This window comes from Leptosomus discolor, chromosome 5 (genome assembly GCF_034619465.1).
Source record: "Leptosomus discolor isolate bLepDis1 chromosome 5, bLepDis1.hap2, whole genome shotgun sequence".
NCBI classification, from domain to species: Eukaryota; Metazoa; Chordata; class Aves; order Leptosomiformes; family Leptosomidae; genus Leptosomus; species Leptosomus discolor.
Window position 1 is genome coordinate 5,008,278 of NC_141395.1, and position 23,874 is coordinate 5,032,151.

The 23,874-nt window shown below is 37.1% G+C and overlaps 1 protein-coding gene across 1 annotated transcript in view; it reads right to left on the bottom strand.

Annotated features, from left to right (window-relative positions):
• Window positions 1–23,874, bottom strand: part of ARHGAP15 (Rho GTPase activating protein 15) — a 329,505-nt gene that overhangs the window by 118,493 nt on the left and 187,138 nt on the right. Inside the window, exons 9-10 of the mRNA XM_086465681.1 lie at window positions 18,495–18,617; window positions 9,538–9,636 (exon numbers count right to left, since the gene is read on the bottom strand). Of these exons, the coding sequence (XP_086321807.1) occupies window positions 9,538–9,636; window positions 18,495–18,617 (222 nt within the window). The remainder of the gene's footprint in view (window positions 1–9,537; window positions 9,637–18,494; window positions 18,618–23,874) is intronic.

Below are 23,874 nucleotides of genomic sequence, written 5' to 3' on the forward strand. Positions count from 1 at the left end.
CATCTCAGAGAAGAGCCATGACCTCATCCTTGCTTTGGAATGGTCCGTGGTGATTTTAAGAGTCTCAGTACTACCTGTAAGCGGCCCATAATCTGGGAGACTGAACAAGTTGTTGCTCTGTGTTTTTAAACCCTGAGAGAAAATCTGGGTATTTGCATATCTGATCCAAATATATAAAGCTTAAGGCCCTGATTCAAAAAAATGTTGAAGAATTTCCTTGATTGTGAGGAACAACCATTGAGTATAAAATGGGTCTATTCAGTTCCTTAAAGAGAAGTCTCTGTTTTGGTGGACAGGGGCTGGTATCAGTAAAGCATGAATCATAGAAAGAAATAACCTATATCCATTACAAAGCAGAATAACCTGAGAAAACAGTTCCTAATCGCAATATCTGTTTCCCGAGAATTTCAAATTATCCGAAATGCATCATCTCTGACACCAAAACAAAAAAGGTGCATGAAGGAATCATGAAAAGTGAGCTCGATCAGGCTGGCTAGAGCTGCTCAGGATCCAAGCGACAGAGTTCTGTTACGTTATGAAACAAAATGGCCACATTTTGCTCTCATTTACATATATGTCATTCCTCCCAAACCGGGGAGCATTGTTTGTCTGCGTGAAGACAAAAAGAAGTTGGTTTGCTATATAATTACATCCATGTTCTGTGAGGATCCTGATTATAATAAAACAATCTGCTAAGCGAATATACAACTGGAGATCTTTAAAAGACTTGTTAATTCCTTGGGGGTTTATCATGCAGTAGCCAATTTAGGGACAATTCAGTTACTAGATTACTAACAATATCAGTTTCATAAATTCAGGGGAGTAAAATGAGCTAAAAAAATCTTCTCTTAAAGAAATGAAAGCCTTAGCATAAAGCCTCCTTTTTAAGCTGCCCTCTTCCTTTGCCCTCTGCCTTCCTCCTGAAGCTTTCTGTTGGTACAATTTCTCTCACTTAGGTATCAATCCCATTAGACTGCTATATTATATGGTTAAAACATTGATGTAACACAAGCTGCTACAGCAAGTAATTGAAGTAATAAAATACAACTGCAGTTTTTTGCTCTCTTGAATTGCAAGCAGAAAAAAGGAGACAGGGTTTTTTTAACTGACCCCATAGTGTTGCGTACAGACAGCAAAACTTTTTTTTATGTGTTCTCTTTCATGGCTATAAAACTTTTTTGAAAGAAAATATAGTGTAGTTGTAGTAATTAATTTTTTTTTTCCACAGGAAAAGAAATTAGTCTACATTGTGGAATTATGCCCTCATAATTTTATTTAGAAACCATAACTTTATTTTTAAGCAACAGGGATGTTGAAAGAGTCTGAAACTACACCTCCTTTCTTCCCCCCAAAGGAACTTAATGGACTTAACTTTTGTGTGTTTGTGTGTGTGAACATCTCCTCTAGGCCAAGACTCATTTTGTCAAGTGCTAGCCCAAAATGTGCTATTAATGGCTGCACTGTAAAGTCTGACTAAACGGGGTTTGCAGTGGAAATACTGCCAGCTCCTTGTCTGTGATGGCATGTGTACTGCACTAGGGCACAGTGCCTCGCATCCTCGGTTTATTCAGGAGGAAAAGAGAGGATTTTTGGTGTCTATCTTTTTATCTTTTCAATGGCTAGGAGGTGGATACCCTCATGTATGAGCTTCCCTGAATCTGACTCTGACCAGGGGGTATGTCAGGACCTTCATTTTCTCTTTGGCACAGGGTACGCAACAGAGACAGTCAGCTGGCTTTAAATTTCTCTAGACTTTTTGTTTCAGTGTGTACAAATGTCAACTACATGATTTACAAACTATATTAACATTATTTTAATATCTAGAAAACGTTGTTTGATTCTTTTTTATTTCATAGGTTAAGTGGTTTATTTTATTTATTAAGCCTATTGAAAAGGATTTTATGGAAAATTCTGAAGACAAAATGCCCTGTTTCCTTCTACATCTTCACTAATAGATATATTATACAATGCTAGAAAAAGGCAAAAGGCCAAACTCATCTCTGGTGTAATTCCAGTAAAAGCAATAAAATTACACAAGGCATGAATTTGGCCCAGGCATTGTAAATGTTACTCTGGTGCACACTGAGTGTCTGCTTGTTGTTACTGGCAAGGCTTAAAATACAAATCCCCCTTTTTTTCCATAGAAATGGATACATTTCTCTGGAACAGATTAATCAATGAAACAGGTATCAGGTAACTATGACCAAGACAGCAACTGGTTCAAATGCATGCCTTTTTAATGGCTTTTTCTTCTTCTAACTAGCTTACAGTCTCTGCTTTCAATTTTTTAAATATATATTTATTCTCTCTTTTGTGCATTGTCATTGCAAGGCTTTTATTCTTTTTTTTTTTTTTTTTTTCCCCTGCTGTTGTCTCCTTTTCTTTAATTTGTCTTGTATGCCCTTCCGTGATGTTTCCTGTTGACACTTCTTGATATTTTTTTCTAACTCAGAATGTGGCTTTCTAGCAGACACAGAGGCCCCAGAGTGAATACCCTTCAGAGCCAATTCTGACTTGGACCTTGCACAATGCTATTAACTGGCTCTTACTCTAAGAAAGGTGGCTATAGCGGGATTGCCTGAGCCTGAAGACAGAAATGGTTGAGGAAAGCTTGCCAATATCTTTGCACTAAAGTCAACCACTCTTAATTTCTACTCAAAAAAAGATTTTTTTTTTTTTTTTTAAAAAAAAGCCCCAAAACACTTTAAATCACAAACTTACAAGGGCTTTTCTCAGAACTTTGTTGGTTTATATTTCATTCATCTGTACATTTAAGTTTATGCTTGTTGGCCACTTTAAAGTAAACATAGTTCAATGCCCTTAGAAACAGTTTTCTTCAGCCCACTAGAATTCCCTGGAAAAAGGCTTTATCTGCTGAACTGCTGGATATTTTTTGTGTGTGTAATTTTTTTCCCTATCAGTTTGTTTTGTTTCCTTTTTTTTTTTTTTTTTTCCTGAAAAAAAAATCATTGCATATAAAAGTTGGGAGCAGAAGCCTCCTTGGAACAAGATAGAATCATAAAAGACTTCAGGAATCTCATCACAAGCTAAACAGTACAAATTGCACATTCTTCATGGAAGTATTAGCTTTTAGTGCGTGCCTGGATCCAAGCATAATAGATTATCCCAAAGTGGGAAAGAATGAACAGTACAAAATTAGCAGAACTGGGAGCTCAGATCATTTGGTGGAGCAATATGATCTCTGTACTTGTAGGGTACTGAATTCTAAAGCCACTGGAAACAGTATGTAAAATTATATCAGAGTAAGCAAGGAAGCATGTGTAGGCCTGGTAGAAGTAAAAAAAAGGTTGGAAAATACCTTTCTGGAGGAAATTAAGTACTGAAAATCAGTGAATGAACTTGTAGGAAACAAAGGGCTATTGATGAACAATTCCTTTCTCTGAGGATAGAAATATGCTAAAAGATATGACAGAGAGAAAACACAAATAAAACATATTTCAGTCATTGTTCAGGGGCCAAGTGTTGTTGGAGAATAATCCTGCACTCAGACAGAAATATAAAACTGCACAGGATAGGTCGGTCTCCTGAGGTTTCCCTTCTTCTCAAGGAAACCTTGCCAGAACAAATCCTTCATGCCACCGGCTGATAGGTTTGGTCTAATCGTGCTGGGAAGTAGCCCAGGAACACTGTACATCTAATGGAAGCTCAAAGATGGTGGTGAGCATACTCTGGCAAAGCCACCCTGTACTTTCTGACTGCCTTCTTCAGGTCCTCAGGAATGGGAATGACTTATTTTTGAGAACTAAATACATAAAAAAAAATTGTTTAAGCTAAATACACCCTCGAGGAGCAAGTTGCTGAAGACAAATCTAATAATATGGAGTATTACAAGGCATATAGGGATATAAACTGCTAGAGGTTGTATATAGTGGCTATTAATACATACCTTGGCTGCCCAGGCCCCGTGTCTTCTGCCACACTCACTGTATTCCTATAACCTCCTAACTACACCGTACTAAGATAGTGATCCCAGCATGGGAGTCATCAGATTTAGAGGCGTTTGGGATTTTTTTTTCCAACGCTCCTGCAGTGTTTTCTTCCATTAGAAAATGAGATAGCATTAAACCGTTTTACAAACTCATTTTTTTCCTAGCTACATAAATATATTCACAATACTTTATATTTTTAAAACTCACTTCCTCTTTGCTTAACTCCTTGAGATAAGTGAACTCTCCTCTATGTAAACTTTCTACTAGAATACTGACTACCTTTTAAGCGGTATATGATTTAGAAGGTAATGAAATATCACTTTCTTTTTCTTTTTCTTTTTTTTTTTTTTTTTTATAAATAGGTTTTAAAGTGCTTTTAGCTGCACTTTAGCTTTTAGATTAAGAGATAAAACTGATGAAAGGGACACAACCTTCTGTCACAGGGCAGCATGGCATTTGGGAGGTGAGGTAGTTTAAAATACTGTTTTTGTCTTCATTTCTCTTCATTGAGATGACTGTATTTCTTTACTACATCCTATAAGGTACTTTATCTTAGATCATAAAGACATTTTCTTCTTTAAACACTGAATATTCTGCGGTACGAGACTTTACGCACATGCATTTCTGCAATGAAATTGCAGCTATGGACATTAAAGCCAAACTGAGTCTTGATTTCAGGTGCTTTCGGGGTGTCAAACTTTGGACACCTTTGAGAAATCTGATTTTCAGAGAACAAGTGCTTAAATCTTCTTTCAAAACTATGTCTTCTTAAAATTGCACACCCGGCCTCTAAGTGCCCAATTGTCACTTCTGAAGCCTCGCTAGCGTACCCAGTCCTACCCCAGCAGATCAGCCCCCCCAAACCAGGAGCCCTACATTCAGGGATTTTTTGTGGTCTTATTTAACATGATTTGTTCACTGGGGCTCAGAGGAATGAAACCCAGTAAATAATACATTGGTCAAACAGAGAAGATAACAAAAGGAAATAGTTAAGGTACTACAATCATTTTAGCCATTCTTTTTTCAGGTCACTATAATCTGCCCAAAGATAACTAATTGTTCAAAGTAAACATTCCACTCCGACCACAAAAGGAATCCATTACACAAACATATAATTCACAGTCATTTTTAGTGGGTTGTAAACAGTTTGGAATGAGCATAAAATGGGACAAAAATCAAAGTGAGCATTTAGAAATGAAAAAGTGTTTGCTACAAAAGGTCAGTCCCTTTACTTGGCAAACTATGTAGAAAAGCCTGGGAAAATGTTGAACACACAAGCAGTAAGGGAATTTTAAAGCCAACAACCTCCCTGTTTCTTTAAACAGACATCGGAACCTATAACTGGATCCTGTCAAACAAACGACAGCAAAAAAACATAACAGCTGCTAAGAAGTAAAGTTGAAAGATAAAGTTTTCTAAGCTAAGAACCTTCTCAGAAGTGGACTAAAGGTCTTTCTTAAATCTTTAAGCACGGTTATGGATCCCAGGGTGGCTTTTAGGCATGGAATCAAATATGTAATTTTGTGTATCATTCCTGTCAGAGCATCCTGTGCTCCAAGAAAAGCAACAGAAAACAATGTCTGCAATGTCCAGTTTAGAATGGAAACGGTACCTGTAATCATCAGCTTTGCTGCCTGCAGTGTCATTTTTCAAGTCATTTAGGCTGATTTGAGAACACTAACTTGGATTTCGGAATGGAGGGAGAAAATGAAGGACGTTTCAAAAGGAGGATGAAAGTTAAACTACATTTCCCTAGAGCATTAGTACTGTATTTCTTTACAAAACCTCAACTACACTGGATACCCCCGATAGGTTTAGGATACTGACTGCTCGTGGTGTTCATTTACTTTGTCATTAGACACAGAGACAAACTATCATCCCTGGAAAAGAGTTTAGCATCAGACTGTTTTCACACAATAAAACGTAACTATGAGATGTACTGCATGGCATTTTGTTTAGGTACAATGCAGACTGATTTTTTTATTATTATTATTTTTTTATGCGTTCTGCTCATGCCTTTCACGTATTTTAAAAAAAAAAAAAAGCAAAAGCCAGGGCTTTTAAAGGGTCATGGATAACAAAATAAATAGGCAACTCAAGAAATGACTGGAAATAATATCTGGCCTAGAAACACCCAAAATCTTGCAATGGGCCCCACCCTTGGCAGGAGCACATAGCATGTGAGTTATAGCACATTGGGAGGATTGTCCCAGGCTTTCCTTGCTGCACCGCTCAGCTCAGGGTTGGGGCTACCTATCAGACACTTTCTAGGGACAAGAAAAAGCACGGAATACCGATTGAAAAAGTCAGGTCAACAGATAGCCCCAGAAAAGCCTGAGGTATATCCAAGGTGGGTGTTGATGGCAAAGTAGAAGACTACACGGGAAAAAAAACAAGGAATACACAGTTCCGTGAAAAACTTTCCCTCCAAGTCACTGAGAAAGCAGAATGTTAAGAAATGTTAGAAACCTTTTGGTAGCCACTGTGTTTCTTCAGTCTCATCATTGCACGGTTCAGATTTATTCTCTTCTCCTCACATCACATACACAGGAGTTTTTTCTGTTTTAGGATATTGCATTAGATACTAAGGATGCAACACTCTTTGCCTAGGTACTATTGACTTCAACAGCACAGGTCTGTATAGCTAAATACTTGGAACAAGTAGTTCATCAAAAATGATGAATGAATAAATAGCACAGGAAGAATGAAGGAAAAAAATGGAGCTTGCTTTGAAAAAAAAAAAAAAGTGAAAATTTCCTTGCAAGTTTACAAGAATGGGCACATTTTTATTGAATTTTTCTGTTAAACTCCTCTACCAGCTCTGCAAGATGGCTGAGTAAATGTAGAAAGACCCTGATTCCCAGTTCTATTTCAATAGCAGCGAATAGCAAAAGAAGCTGAAAAAATGGAGCTCACTCTCGAACGAGTGAATCCCTGTCACATAGAAAAATATGCATTATGGTGTGAGAATTTTTAGACCAAACCTCATAAAGCACCTCTGTCCTGAAATGGTAAGCAAGCAAACAGTAGCCTAGGGGATAATGACCAAAATCGGATCTAAGTTGCAGCAACATAACTTCAGAATAATTCCTTTGACTTCAATGTAGATATTAATTTATAAATAGTGTAACTAAAAGGGAAATCTTGCCAACAGTTAATGACACCCTCTACATTTTTAATCTGTGGGAGAATATTACTACAGTTGGCTATTGTATGTAACCTCATCTACACAGGAGAATGTACTAATTAATATGCTTTATTCAGATCACTGCAAGACATTTTTTTCTGTGCACTGTGATAATGTTCTAAAAATCAGAAAAACAAATAGAAAATCAACAGGTAAATAATAGTTAAACCCACGAGCTGATAAAGAAGAACACAACTGTTCAGCAAGGTATGAATATTTTGTAAGCAACATTTAGGGTTAGTCTCTTAAGGTCTTTTTTCCTGGTAATCCTTTATCTCAAATGAAGCACGCAAGTAACATTTTTGGTACAGTTACAGTATGTAGATGATACATTTTTCTAAATAGGAAAAAAAAATCTTTTCTACAACAGCCAATATGCCAGCTGTACTGAGTATCTAGGCCATCTTACTAAGACTATGAAAGTAAACATACAGTTTTCATTAAATGTGCCTTTCCCATAATTGGTACATAAGTATTTCCCATGACTCTGCAGTTGAGTATCTTGGCTGGAGGCATATCTGGCCATTAAGAGGAGGGCTTCAGATCTGTTGAGTCTCAGCCATGCCGGGAGACTTGGCACCTCCACATACTGCTTCCTAATACCAACCCCGGTATAAAATGTCATCAGAAGCTTGCATAAACATTGGACTTAGCTTCACATAAATTACTGCTGTCCTGAGATAGTTTATGCCAGAAGTTAGTAAAAACAACACTTTGAGTAAATAGAATGTGAGTAAATGCAAGCATCTTAATCCAAGAGAATGATAATAGAAAAAAACATATATCAAATATAAACTCATAAATACAGTGATAAAATGAAATTTTTATCTCATGCCATATGATTAGCTTTTATTTACATATTAGACTAACTAAAAGGGGTAGACTTCTCTAAGTCACAGCAAGTTTGTAGGAAACAAAGACAATAATGCAATACTCTGAAGGACGAACTCCTTTGAAGAAGCAGTGATACTTTCATTTTCTTCTGCGAACATTTCTCTGATAATCACACAGACAATAGACAATAAACACCTAATTAGGTTTCTTGGATTTTTCTGTTACAGTTCAGCAGTGCAGAGACCTCTGGCCTCACTTCTCCTGGAGGAGTGGTCAGATACCAGAAAGCATCCATGAAATATCTAGTGCACGTTTTGAAGAACCTGTGCTAGGTTCATAACTGAATGGTCAATTAGACATGTTCTGCACGGCGTGGCATTTTTATCATCTAATCCCTGCCTTTCCTTTTGATGGTCTGAATTTCTCCTCACAATTCCTCCTCTATTAATAGTCTCTCCACACATTTCTTCCCTTTCTTTGTCTCTTTCTTTATCCAGCCTCCAGCCTTCCTCCAAAAAACCAATGCTACTATCTCCCCCTACTGAACGATCTCCGGTTTGTTCGTCTCTGACTTCCTGCCAATCATTCTGGGAACAATAATATCCCAGTGCTCTCTTTGCTGTATAATTAAAGCATGAATTTCCCAGAGTTTGAAACTCCAGGGTAGTTTTATTGCACCTTTCACTATAAAACCAGGTAACAATGATGGAATTAAAATAGCTTTTTCCTTTGTGGTTAACGGTCTAAGCATCTTTTTATTTTTCATTGGTTCTCTTGTTCTGAGACTCCAGTATATGGCAGTGACAATGGGTTCACCCAGCCTTATTCTGAAAATAAATTTTCTATCTTTTGCAAGATATATGTTTCCCCAGATCCCTGGAACAAGTTGTAAACTTGTAACAGATGGTGATGAAGCCTCACATTTTTATACAATACATTTTAAGATTCTGCATCTACCGCATGTACCTTCCAAAGAAAATGACCTTCAATGAGAGAAGATACACTCTGCAGAAAGGAAGGCAGGCAACGGTGTTAAACACATCTTTTTCATACTATGAAAATCTTTCTTATTAATCAAAACTTTTAATGAGGATGAATACTCATTCCAATACTCTTACAATACTATGCCTTTTTAAAATAACTGTAGAAATTAGACACCTGCATGCATTTAAAAAAAATTGGTCACACTAGGATAACATTTATTTTGGTTGAATACAATTCAGGACCTAGGAAAAAGTATTGGCATCACATTCACCAGAGACTTCAGAATGAAAGTTACTGACATTTATTGATGTTTAGCATTTACTTCCCAGAAAAAGACTAAAACAACAACATGTCAAACAAAATATAAGGAATAATCACCATGAATGGGTTCTAGTAATGTCTTATCATATAAAGAAAATGAAGATACAGAACGTGATACAGTTCAGTTCATAACTGTATTATAAATCGAACGGCCTGCCTACCCTGACAATTTGAACAGAGTTACAAGGTTAAAATTTTGGTTACTCGTAGAGGCGAAAAAAAAAAAAAAAGGCAAATAGTGTTAAACGTTAAGGTACTCACCTCTTTTTTCAACAGCTTTTATACACAGTTTTACAAACTGGGGGACTGTAGATTTCTCGTGTTCACAAACCAAGTGCAAATGGGAGCCAAAAATTTGATCTACATTGGGAAAAAAAAAGAGGAAAATACATTAAGGCGTATTATTAGTAGTGGGATTTCTAAGGCTTGGACATCTCTGGAGTTTTCTTGGACCTGCCATAAAAAAGTGAAGGCCGTTCTAGAGATACAGCTCCATATCTTGTTGAATCCAAAATCCTACGTGATATTAACTGTTGGCTCAACCTTGAAGCTCATTCTGTTGGGTAACCTCTCTCTTCCAAACATAGAGTTTCACTCCTGACATAGACTACCATAGGGGTGCAGGGGCTTAATTACTTCACGTTATTAGGGCTTTGTATAATTGCATCTCATCTTCACAAGAGGTGTGGGGTTTATTACCATCAAATTATCTGCTTAAAAAAAATAGAAGGTACTAGATATCTTTTGATGAGGATTGCATCTCACACCAAGTTTAGTTTGTGATTTGGGTTGTCTCTTTGATGAATAATCATTTAATTAGGTAACGCTACCTTTTAGATTTTATGATGTTAAAGTTTTGATCAGCTTTGCATGTTGATCTTAAAACATATTTGTATAAGAAGGCTAAACTTTTCACATTACTAATTGGCTTCCTCCACCTCATTTCCACTCTATAAGTTTGAGAAATTATGAAAAGAGCAATCAGTAATGGGGACGCTGTCAGCTAGAATTAAAATGAATCAAATAAATGAGGGAAACTACTCAATAGGAGCCAGCTAAATGCTCAAACAATAAGAGTGTACTATCATCATTTATCCAAAGAGACAGTCTCCATATAGCATTCCAGCAGAGTACTACATTTCGGAAATTGGCGTAGAGGCTTTGAAAATATTTGTATAGATGGCTGAAGGGTGGTAACACACACCGGGGCTCTGCACAGCAAACCCAACAAGCACGCTCACTTGGGGAACAGCAGGAGCTTTTGTGTCCTCTACAGCTCCCAAGGCACTGGGTGTTTGCTCCATAGTCAGTCCCACCATCTTCCACCATAATCAGTTTGGGTGCTTCTTCCTCCAAGCAGCGCACCTTTTTCTCACTAACAGCCAAAAATCATTTGCTTATTTTTTGCACGGCAAGGAGCTTCGCTCTCCTACTGTTAATCGCCACCATTTCTTACTAAGCTTAGATTTCAAGAGCAGCTCAATTGCCTTTTCTTTCCTAGTACCGCAGAGTAGAGAACAATCAGGGAAACAAGGTGGGGTGTTTGGGGTGGTGTGGACTTCTTGCTACGTAGCAGGGAAGTTTATTCCCGCACTTCCCAATGCATGTGATCTGCATTCCGGTGGAGTACATCAAAGCCTGATTTTAAGTTACTCGGAGTTTCGGCTGCAGAAGGGATGGAGGACTGGGTTCACAGAACTACACTGAAGAAGGTTGTGTGCATGTGTGGCGTTAAGCATTAGCGAACAGTCTGTTACATGTTTTGGGGTTATGTTTCTGACAAAGCACAGTCTGGTTACATTTTCTTCATAAAACATTTATAGCTGCCTTCAGTGGTAATTATATATACAGAGATTTATGATTAAAATGTACTAGCACTTCCTCTTTTGACATCTTAATTGTTTGTAAAAATTTTAGCAGAGACCTGTCAAATTCTTTGCATAATATGGAATGGTCTCTACTGTAAATTATGTTAAAAAGAAGTAAAAATGTATCTTATTTGGTGGACAAAGACACTTGTAAACAATCTCAGAATTAAAACAAGCAAAGAACTACACTGTGTTTAGATGGCAGTCCATGAAGAACCGAAACAAAATTAATTCATGGGTGTGCAGCAGCCACTTTTCTCTGTTATAACCACTATATAACCAGGATTATTTTGCAGTTATTCTTTCAATCTCCAATATGAATGCAGAATACCTGATATTCCTGTGAGGATATTTTAAAAAGGCTGGAAACAGTTACACAATTCTCAGTTGGTCCATTACTTCTTTTCTGGGTGCAGATTTTCAGCAAAATGTTTAACCTTATTTTATATACTTTTCAGTGTGTTGATATAGTCACATTCTGTACCCTGCAGTTAAGCTTTAAAAGACCTCTTCTTTAGAAAGCTGTCACTCAGGATTTTTGTCTTGAATGGAAGGGGCAGCAAATCAGCAGTAATGGTTGCTGGGCATCGAAAGAGGCTATGGTAAAACAATGATATACAACTGCTTTGGATTTTTTTCTTCCCCTTCTAGATATTTGTGAGTGTTTGTAAGTACACGATCTCATGAGTCATCCAAATACTCTGAATTCTGGGTACTTCTGAACCGCAAACTCCATGACTTTCTAGTCAATTGATTTTTTGCTGGATCTGTTTCTGTACATAAACATGGGAATGGTAGTAGTTACACTGCCATATTTACACTTTTAGAGGTCACAGGATAGTTGAGGAAAACTCAGTTACGATTAGTTTTTGCAGTATTTTGAAAACAAGGAATTATAAGAATGGCAAATTACTAACTTTTCTAAACTAGATTTATGTGCAACTAAGATTAAAATATTATTTTCTTATTCTTTTATAGGTGTGTACATATATTTTTTAAAACTAGTTTAAGGGGAAACTAGCCAGGACATTTTTTCAATAAATAAAACTGCTCCCAAAGGGATAAAAGAAGGGCAAAAAAAGTCTTTGTTTGATTTATTTGTGATAAGGCCTTTCAAAACTTAATTTTTTATGATTTGGAAAAAAAAAGATGTACACAACACTCCTAACCTCCTGTTATGACAGTTTATGTTTCCTATCCAGCTTATTTAACTCAAATGCCTGGGAAATAGACACAATTACCACCTTATGGAATGCTACTTAACTTTAAATGCTCCCCTCTGAATAGAAATTCACTTTATCTTCTCAGAGTTATTCCAGTTTCTCAGGAATTATTTCCTCTAAAGGCTCCTGAAATGCTCTTGTTTCATCATTTAAAAATTTAAACTAACAATTGTTCAGAAATATCTTTTATTAGAACAAAGGCAATTCCCATACAGTGGATTCTGTTCACAAGAGCTTGTACAAAGGAGCTGCATACTATGCCCATATACAGCTTTAATCATTCACTCTTTCAGCTGTTATCAATTTAAAACCAATGAAACTCCCACACTGAGTCCATTTGAGCAGTCAATTTTAATATCTTGGGGCATCTGTAGTTATTCTGAATTGGCTGCAAAAGCAGAACTAACAAGTTAAGCTCTAACCATAAGTCTACATCAGGCTGGTAAACCATACATCAAACACAGACAGTTAGTCAATACTGTAGTATGAAAAACCAACAAGCATTTTTAAGAAGAGCAATATATTCATAATATGTTTGGTGGTATGGTTTACATTACACATCCCTGATATCTGCACATTAAACTTTCTATTTAAGATGGTGGGGTGTGTGACAGCTTTGCACATGGATATAAAATGAGACACCAGAAGAGGAGGGAATGGACATTCACAAGTTGTATAATATAAAATGATGATTACAGCTGCAATGAATTGCTCGTTCTGGTGAGCTTCAGGTTTTTCCTGAGCCTGACAGAGCTACTTTTTTTTTTTTTTTTTTGAGTAGCTCTCACAGGCTGCAGCAAAACTACTAATTCTGAGCTGCAGAAATCTAGTCTATGGGAGACAATACTTCTGGAAAAGAAACAATTAAAACAAAATCACTAAAGCCACATCCTCACTGAGAATGTCATTGTCTAACTGGGGTTTGGTGTACATGGATGAGATGTGGCCACACTTGGAAGGAACTCATACTTCAGTGTTTTTTATTAAAAAAACAGGGAAGTGAATGGCTAATATTCCCATTTCTTGGGGAGACGTTCAAATTCTGACACGAGCGGAGAAGGAATAATGGTGTAACGCCCAAGTTTTCAGAAACGTGAATTGTATCTATGTAATTCGGTGCCTTCCAGGAACAGAGTTAACTCTGCTACATCTGGGGTTGAACTGCTGGACTACCAGAGCTTTATATCAACATCTAAGTTAGTTCTTTTCTTTTTATCTCTTTGAAAGTTGGGAGGGAAAAGGGGGAAAGAGAATAAAAAGGCAAAATGAAAGAGGAATGTGCAGAGAGAGGGACAGAACAGGAGGCACCACAGCAGTGAATCTTTTGGAGGGGGAAGTGAAGTGGCTGGAAAGGGCCATATTCTGAAAGGTGACTTTTTCAAGCTGCTCAATCCATAGTGTCAGACATATTAAGTCAGACATTAAAATGATTCTGGTCCCAGACTGGGCTCCAAATAATGCCACAACACTTTTACAATAAGTGGGCCAGGTCCTCAGCTGACTGAAGTCAGCGAGGTTGTCAATGGAGCTCCCCTGATTTATGCTAGCTGGGAATCTTGCCAGTCCTTTTAACTTGGAGATTTACTATATATCGTTGATCTGTGGTGGTCATCAATTTAAAAAAAAATTACATTTGTGAACAGTCACTATTAAGTGGCATATGAGCTACAGGATTTGTTTCACATTCTCAGAAAAAGGCAAAATACTGCAAACATTGGTCTCTTCTAAGAAATTATGATGTTTTACTGGGGACGAGCTGATTTGAATTTAAAGAGAGTGAGTCTGCTGTACTCCTCAAAACAGGTCTCCATAAATGAGATATTTTAAAACTATCTGAATTATTTCTGACCGTCATGTCAAAGTTAAATATCACCTTGTCCAGGGTTTGGACATCCACAGGGTTTAGGAAACGTACTTCCAAATGTCCACGTAGTGGCCAAAGAAAGAAATATCCTTGTGACTCACTATCATTGCAAGTCGAAGGAAACACTTCCTAACTTTCTCTAAGTTATTATGGGCACCAGATCACTTGCTAAATTCCTGCATAACCCAGAAGAATTACAGAACACACCAAAGGTGTTTTAATTTTAGTCTTAGGTTTTAATATTTTGGTCTTCTTTTGAAACTTACACTCATTACATTGAACCACTGCAAGGTCCATTGAGACATGTAAGACAATAAAGACTCTTTCTTTTGTCTGGAACTAAAATTGTTGGTAATCTCTATGCTGCTATCTGCACAACCACCAACATATGCTGAGCCCTGTTCTATAGGCTATCAAGCCAAATCACAGCTAGTTCCTTTCACTAGCAATTGAGTGGCTTTTATTTTCGTCTTGAAACAGTTGTATCCATTCCAATTTTTATGCTGTTTTGGTCTTTGTCTTAACTTAAGAAAGATATTTACTGAAGTTCCTTCGGTGTCTAGGTTTTGAGAAAAAAAATCCACCCCCAAAAAACCTAGATTAATTTCTTACCAGCTGCATAACTGCATTTTCCCACAGTGTCATTTATGTTAAGTTGTTACTCATGCTTTTTTACCATTTACTGAAAGTGTATTTTGTGATAGTCTACTACCAACACAATCACTATAGCTTTAAAATCACAGTTTCACAGAAGGTTTTTTTTTTTGCTTTTTTTTTGGTGAAACCGACTCAGAAATCAGGAAGTTAGCAGGCCAATATCAAGTTGAAGGTTGGCAATTCATTCTGGGTAATATTAAATCATGACAAAGCTCAAACATAAGGATCAAAGTTCAATTATAGACTATAAAGTAGTTTTAAAAGAGAAGATTTATATATTATTTTTCTAGCATATTAGTGCAGATTCTGTAAATTCTGAGAATATTTCAGTCCCAAGGAACTGAGGACCCCTGCCCCAGCACATAAATTTGAACACAGTTATTCTAGAAATAACACTGCTAAAATGGCAGGCATGGAACATGCCTCTTATTTACCGTTTCTGTGTTCGTGTGCATGTGTGGATATCTAGGAATGCATGTGCATATAGACACATACGTATCCCGTAAAAATACTGTGTTACACATCATCTCAAAACCGATTCAAAACGCTTCTAGACCAAAGACATTTTTTGCAAGCATGAGTGAGACGGAACGAGAAGGACTGACGATCCTCATTAGAGCTCTCGCTGGAGCATGAAAAGCCCTGTCACCAGCCCGTCGCAATGAATGGAGCCAATGTGCTGTTCCCATTCTGGCTTCTTTTACGCAAAGGACTAGAAAGCAAATGGGACAGCGATGACAAAAATAACTTTTTGTCATGCAAAGTGTTGTCGCGTCTTCATTTTCAGATCAACACGCAACTAGCATTTACACTTTGGACTGCTACGTTCCCCTGTCTGATTATTATCCTCCTACTTCTTCTTCTCATTGGTTATCTACCTACTTTATTTACCACACGGATATTTGCTACGGCCTACATAAACGAAGTTTTGTTAAGAGTTAAATGACAATCACATAATTTCTAGATTTTCTGATAACAATGTTGGCAGAACAAAGTACCCCAGGAGATCAAACTGCTATTTAATTTTGAAGCCTGCATTCCCAAATTTGGTTAATGCAGAGAAATGTGTCGAGTCTTCTGGCCAAGTGTGTACACATCAGTGACTAACAGCGCACAGAACTGTGTTTAAGTGAACTTACCACCTTAAAATGTATTTACTCATGACTATAATTTACGTGTTAAATTTATTGGAGTTTTGGTTCCAATGTGACATACAATGTAAAAATCAATATAGATTTGAGAGCTTTATAGTGCCCCTGGCAAATATGAATAGCACTTGATGAAAAGTGAAGGTTTTCACAACACCTACAGTGCCACTGCATTGGAGTAATTAACACCACACGCTTCACAGATATTTATATCAATTCTTCACCAGCACACAGAACAGCTCTTTGTCAGAAATTTGGTATCGAGGTGTCCTGCAAGGCTTTAGACACACTTTTATTACGAGCCCCTATTTTAAGGGATTTACAATTCTGACAGAAGTATTTCCCTACGGGATAAAAGTTAGTATGCATGTTCTCAGAGCTAGAGGAATTTTTTCTTGTAAAAATTGGTCAACATTTTTTCCCTTAAGAAACGAGCAAATAAATATTTTTGAGAGGTTTCTGCAGCCATTTAAGTCACCTTTAGAAGAATAAATAGATGCATCTTATAATACAAAATTTGGCAAGCTTTTCGTTTTTAATCTGGACGGTTGCATTTTGTGATTTAAAAATATTCTAATGTGAGCCTAAAAATTAACATTTAAAAGTGGTCTCTGTATAAGCACTGCAACTGAATTTTCATAACATTTTAACAGATTAAGGGATAAACTCTGGTGAAGACAATGAAGGAACCTTATCAAATGAGCATTTCACATAGACTTACCGTAGATAGGAATTAAGCTGTGCTAACGAATCCTGCCTCATTTGCATGGCCAAAACCTAATCCTAATGAAACTTCATGGTAGATAACTAACATGTTTTCTTCATGGTAACATTAGTTTGGTAATAAAACTGTGCCGGGTACCAATCCTGAATTACTGTGTTACAAACCATGCAACTTTGTTAGCTGCGGGCGACTATCCCAAGTAGAACCAAACTATGTTTATGAATCAAGAGCCTAATGCAACGATAGCCAAAACCAAATTCATCTGGCTTTCCTAGAGAGATATATTAGAGGATGGATTTGAATTATGCTAATGAATCTGGATTTGTTAGCAGGGATCTCATCTGATCCCTGTGTAACACCGCAGGAGGTTCATCAGCCACACTTTATTAAACTAAAAAAACCCCTTAAATCCAGAAATTAAAAGACTATAAATTATTCCTGCATTACTGCAATAACTGAAACAAACTAACATGACGCATTCAAATCCCACCCTCAACCCACTGAGTACTTCAAAGAGGCAAAACCATCCCATGTGTTGAACTCAGATACAACGAATGTGTAAGGACAGATTCTGAAAGTTTGGTCTGTGAGCTTGCACACCTCACGCACATATATTTATGTATAAATGATTTTTTTTTTAAAGTTTCTGTCGCAGTTGGAAGCAGAAGCCCTAAGAAGTCACTAAGGCACGTAATTTAATGTAATGAAGCCTTCCTTAAAGTTAGCACCATTGCACTGAACATTTTTGCTAACTTAATTCATAAAATCGTCTCCTTCTCTTCAGACATGGGCCCATCTGGTCTTTAACTCTTGCGGCTGCTTTAGCTTTTGCTGGCTGAGGTCAGCCTCTTGGCTCAGGACAGACAAGTCTAATACACACTAGCAACACCCCTTGCCATTTTTGACACACCACTGGAAAACTCACGCTCCAGAGATTGACAGGAGCTGCTGGCAAAATGCCTCCTTCTAGTCAATTTGCATGTGCAGTTGTGGGTTTCACACATAATAATTTGGGAGTGCGTAAATTTTTAAAGCGTTATTCCAGACAATATTTGAAAACATGGCTTTACTCAATTATTAGTGGTCAGAATGCTACCTCCTTCAAGTTAACTACCAGCTTCTTCGCAAAACGCTTACTCCTTGGATAAACTAACAAACACGTTTTATCAAAGAAACATTTTTTTCTAAGGATATGTGAAAGTGGTGGCCGATCAACTTAGCAAGAAATTGGAGTAGGAAAAAATCACAGATTCAAAGCGTTTATTATTCACTGGTACGTATTTTAAATTGTTAAAAATTAGTTTTGTTGCTGAGTTAGAAAAATAATGACAGAAGTCAGCTGAGAGTATTCTGGCCTACCCTAGAAAATAAATTAGTCATCATAGCATCTGAAGTTCCTGTATGGGAATCTAAAATATGAAACTATACCAACATTCTTTTCTTAAGAAATGGAGTTGTGTAGCATGTTGATTTGCAATTTGCATGGTGAGTGACTGTGTTAAATGGAGGGGCTTCTACCACACGCACACCAAAGCAGAAAATTTGACACAGTAGTCAGAGAGCAGAGAGATAGGTGTAACTGTATGTTGATTTTTTCTTTAGAGTTCACCAGTGTAAGTTTTATGAGATACAGCAACGAAACCATATCCGAGAAGTATTTGTCCGATGCAATTATCCATTTAACTTGTGAATTTCTACTTTTTAATCCAAAAATATATATAGGACTGAACACACCTTTAATAAGTCCCTTTTCTTGCAATGTTTTCAAGGAGGGTCTTCGAGAGATGAACTTCTTTAATCTGCTTTTCACTCGGTTCCTGTCATTTGTGTCAGAGGCACTGTAGTTCAGTCTGAAAACTAAAGGAAATCAACAGAAAAACCTTCAGTGAAATGATATTTTAAAACTAGTAATAATTTGCTCAAACATCCTTAGAAAATAACGGCCATAGCCACCCTAGTAAAATCATGCGGTAGGTCAGCAGTGTAGCTGGTTGGATGGTGAAAAACATCAGATTAATACTTTTGTGAATAACTATGATGAGTTCACTCTGCTGATTATTCTCAGAGTTGTATTATTTATTGCCCGTAAGTATTTGGATGATAACCAGTTTACTCATGAAATGTTCACGAATCCCACAATTTTCACACGGATGATTTTTCAGCTAAAACTCTGGACTCAAAGTGTGCTATGCACTATTAGCTATATACTACTTGTTATCAGAAAGGATGGATGGTTACACCACTAGTGAAGGACTGAATTCTCTTGCCAAGATGGACTGAGCGTTAGATATATATATTTAATACAGTTATAGAAAACATGGCTATATGCCATGAAATGTGTGCAAGATGCATTAATTTATGGAAAGAAAAGTATTCCCATCCTAATGATTATATTTTATTATATTTAGGCATTTACCAAACTGAGAAACATTTTGAGCTCAATTTATTCCTGCTCTGTGTCAAAAAGACATAGAACCCAGCTGCAGAAATTCCCCTGGAGGAAGTTTCAAAGGCATAAATTTAACTTTTTCTCAGCTGAGGTGCTTACAGGGCACCACCATAGCTATCAAATTAGGCAGTATCAGTAGGAAGGAGAAACTCAGCACGCTCCAGAAGCAGCAGCAAGACCTTCTCCAAAGGTTTCCCTGAACAAGCTGATTTTTAAAGTTTTCTAACAAATCACCTGAGCTCACCACACCTGAATCACTCTTGTCCTGTCTCCTGAGCTCTCTCACTCTGCCCGTTCCCCCAGATGCTGAGCAGGCTCATGGGGCAGCCAGAGCTGTATAGACTTTCCTGGCAAGGACCTCAGCTGAGAGAGTGGCTTCTGCTTTCTGAGGAAAGAATAGCTTTCCATCTTTTCTTGAAAATCAATCAATCAATCAATCCTCCAAAACACAGTATTCTCCACAAGTTGAACACGCAGAAGTTGGTCCATTGTCCCTTCGACAGAATCTCTAAATAGCACACTGGATAAATTATCTGTGTTACAGAGATGCTCCCTAACCTCTCCATCCAGACTGAATTCCCCCAATAATGCAGTGATCTTCACATAGAGGATGCAAGGGAAGAGAGTGAGCGCAAATAAAATTATTATCAATATTATTGGGCTATTTTGTAGCAAGAAGTTTTGAATAAGTTAAAAACAGAGCTAGAATGTTTAAAGGTGCACAATTATAAAACAATGGAAAGCTAAAATAACTGGTTAAGCAACAGTAACAACCCTGGAATATTGTGGTTTACATTACAAATCTGATTTTAACAGCCAAACTTATAAAATGGTTTACGCTTTGCTGTTGTCAAGGGAGAAAAACTTGCCAAATTGTTCATTTTAAGTAAATAGAACATAGCCAATTAAGGAAAGCAACATTTAAACACATGCCTATGATGATCAGAGCATAGTTTGCTTCTGATTTCACTACTGATTTTAACAGAAGAGTGCTCCATTTTCCCACAGCACTAAAATGACCCCACACATACTTCCACAAACTAGTAATCACACAGGACAAATAAAAGGACGTTTTACTGGAAAATACACAGCTTGGTACAATAATCCATCACTTATGAAAAATAGAATTCACATTTTTTAATGGTAGCATTCTTGGAGTGATGTATCATAGAATATAAAGATTAGCATTCAATTGATGGTTGGTGCTTTTTTAACATTATAGCGGAGGACTTTTTGTTCAAAATTGAGCAATCCTTGGCAAGGACAAGCTAAAATTCCAAGTCGCTTGGCTGTGCTATAAAAAGAACAACAAATGGATGTTTCTAATTCTGCATCTTAATGGTACTTTGAAACAGTGAAGTGAATTGTATTTAGTTTGGGGACTCTCTTGTTGCTTAGGGTCATTCTGTCCATAGCGATTCATATTTAGGTTAGCTTGCTCCTGACTGACAGTGAAGCTTCCTCGGTATAAATAATGATGCAGGAGTGAAAACGTCTCTTAAGTCACTTAAGATGCCTGCCACATTTCCCATTCTGTGGGACTCTGAAGCATTTTATGCCCACTTGGACTGCGTGCTTAGCTCTGAGCATACACCAGGTTTGTTAAGAAATTCTGACTGAAGTGAACCGGTCATCCTGTGAGAGGTAGGACAGGGGATCTGTGACTTGACAACAGGGTAAAAGTCCCTCTGTTTAGAAAGATGCTTTAACCCAGTTGGAAATTTTATACCTGAAACAGCAATTATGGTGTTAAAACTACATCTAGAGGTAGGAATAATTATTGTCATGGATAGTTTTGTGTGTTGTATGTTGAGCTGCACAGTACATAGTTAAAAACGGCAGCAAACCTAATTTTGATGAATTTCTTACTTTATTTTATTAAACGCGTGTGAGTCACCAAAGGGAAACTCCAAGCCTCCCAGAAATGCAGGGGTTTAGATAGCACGTTCCAAAGCCAAGCTTAGCCAGAAATATTCATGTTGGGATCTCATTTAGAAATATTCATTCTCTAGCCAAACCATTCTTCTCGCGATATCCCCACATTAAAATGACTTTGCTGTTATATATGGAAATACAAAGAGGACCAAACGTTACTTCCAAAAGAAAAAAAAAAAAAAAAAAAGTAGTTATAAAACTCAAAAACCACAATACATGTTTTTTGGAGTACCTTCCTTTTTAAATTTCAGGTTCTGGGTTTGGCCAGAAGAATCCTCCATGAAAGAGAGCTGGCAAATGTCAAACAACATAAAAAAGCAGTTCCATACAGAAGTAAATTAGGACTCTCAAGGACCGAAGTATAAAATAATAGGAAATAAAATCTACTGCTTGTTCTACTGTACGTTCCCTGGCATAAACTGCATAGGTGTGCCATCTGATTCACTCCACTGAATAAACTCATATCCTCAATTTCTGAAGCTACTTACACTGACATATCCATATAAATGCTTTAAAACCAACACAGAACAGAAGGATAATTCCCATCCCTCTGCACAGTCTCTTCAATTAAGTATTTCTTATACTGCATTAAGAGCTTCTGAGACAGAAAAAGGAAACACATGCTTGCTCCTGTTGGACCAGGACCTTTTACAGTACATATAAGGGGGAACCCAACAGAGTCCAGTATTATGCTAAATTTCTTCTGCTAGTGGGCACTTCAATCCAGCAGCAAAATGTAATCTGAATACTGGCAGACTTTCATGTTTGGCTGGAGATGAAGTTGGACCCTCAGATCTAAAAAAGCATTTCTGATTACTTTGGTCACTTTGTTAGGGCTCTGTTTATTCCATGGACGAAAAAGGTATGAAAGGATTAATGAAAAAAAAACGGCAAGACCTTTTCCTCAGACAATTTGCTCTAGAATTAAGATCGATTAAATCACAACAGCTCATCACATTAAGGAAGCGCAGCACAGATTGGGTACAAAAAGAAAACAGTATAAACACATCATTAGGCATAAACGAAAGAACACATCTTTGGCCCTTAATGTTGCTTAGCACTGTAATAACATCAGCTGAACTTGGAGGGATAACTATAGGCTATATTCTCTGAAAAAAAATATTGCACCAAGAAAAAACTGACCTGTCATTTTTTGGGCCTATATAAATCTTCTGAATACTTAATGCCACCACACTAGCTGTAGTATTCCTAATAACATATAAACAACAAGAGTGTCATGTGAAACCACAAAATAAAGTCTGTACAAGAGTTTTTACACAGGAAGACATGTAGAAGGAAAGAATTAACGTGTTACCTCCAAATCACACAGTTCTGCAGAAACAGTACCATCAGAGTCAATGGAAATTTTGAGACGTACAGATGAAGAATCACTTGCTACAATTTAATGCACTAAATAGTATATATGATGCAATGAGAGCAAACTTAGGCACGGCCTCAACTAAAAGAACCAGTCAAGACTCTAACCTTCTCAGGGCAAGGATCAAAGTTTTTATGTGGTTACGTTCTGTGAATTTAGTCATGTAGATAGACGATGCAAAACAAGCAGAATGGTGTTCCTGGGTGTGATGTTCTGGGCAGAGCCTGAATGATTCAGAAAGTAAAATGTTTTAATATGTTCTAAACAGCTCCATATTTTATTGGAGAGATTTTGTAACTCCACGTATAACATGATCTCACATTCCTTCCACTGACTTTTATTTCACTCTTAATTTACAAAACATTTACATGTAATCCCAAGAGTTTACCTATGATTAATTCCTGCCAGGTACAGTATATCTGAACACTTCTAACATCTTGAAAGCATTGGTTTTTGAAGAACTATTCATTAATGACTTTCTGAACTGTGACAATGGATATTGACAGTGCTTGTCAGACTAAAGCACTATTGATTGTCTCACATCATGCGTATTGCAAAACCAATTTCTTCCAAGTACCTCTTCCTAACTGAAATACATTATTATGATGCCTATCTGTTTATTACAACACCCAAAATTATCGTCTGTAATTCATTTGGATGGAAAAGGCTCATACAGAATGAAGAGCAGCAGTAGGAGTGGATAAGGCATTAAGAGACTCAAATAGCTTTACATTTGTACCTTCTCTTCCATTAGCCTTGTTCTGCAGGAAAAAAAAAAAAACCACAACTAGTTTGGACCATGTGAATTTTTTTTAATACTCTTGAAGACTTTAAAATTTTGGGAAGTGCTTTAGAAATGGAGATTACTTGTAGTATAACGATAACCCCCATCAGCTAAGATTTAATAATTCTTTTCCGAAAGAATACTGAAAGTGACAAACTCGACCATTCAAAATACAGAATACACTGATGAAAACTCTAGCTGCAACTTTCTTAAAATGCGTATGAACAGATCTACGGGCTTGTTTGATGTCTTAAATTAATCATTTTCTTAAGTGTTTTACAGACCATACCGAGAGTCCTCAGCAACATCTTCCAGGATGGAATCAAAGCTGAGATGGGAAAAGGGGAGGTAGACGTAGGTCTTTATGACTTTGGATAATGAAAGTGTCAGTCTAACAGCAGAATTACCACACATGTGTGAAAATATTAATTTAAAGGAATTAATTAGTTAATTAATTAATTTCAATGGGAATGTCTCATTGCTGAGTCTCATCCTCCTGACAAAATATAACTTAGCATGCAGAGGTGTACGGCTATGCCTACATTCCAGGAGACACTGTAATTTGAGA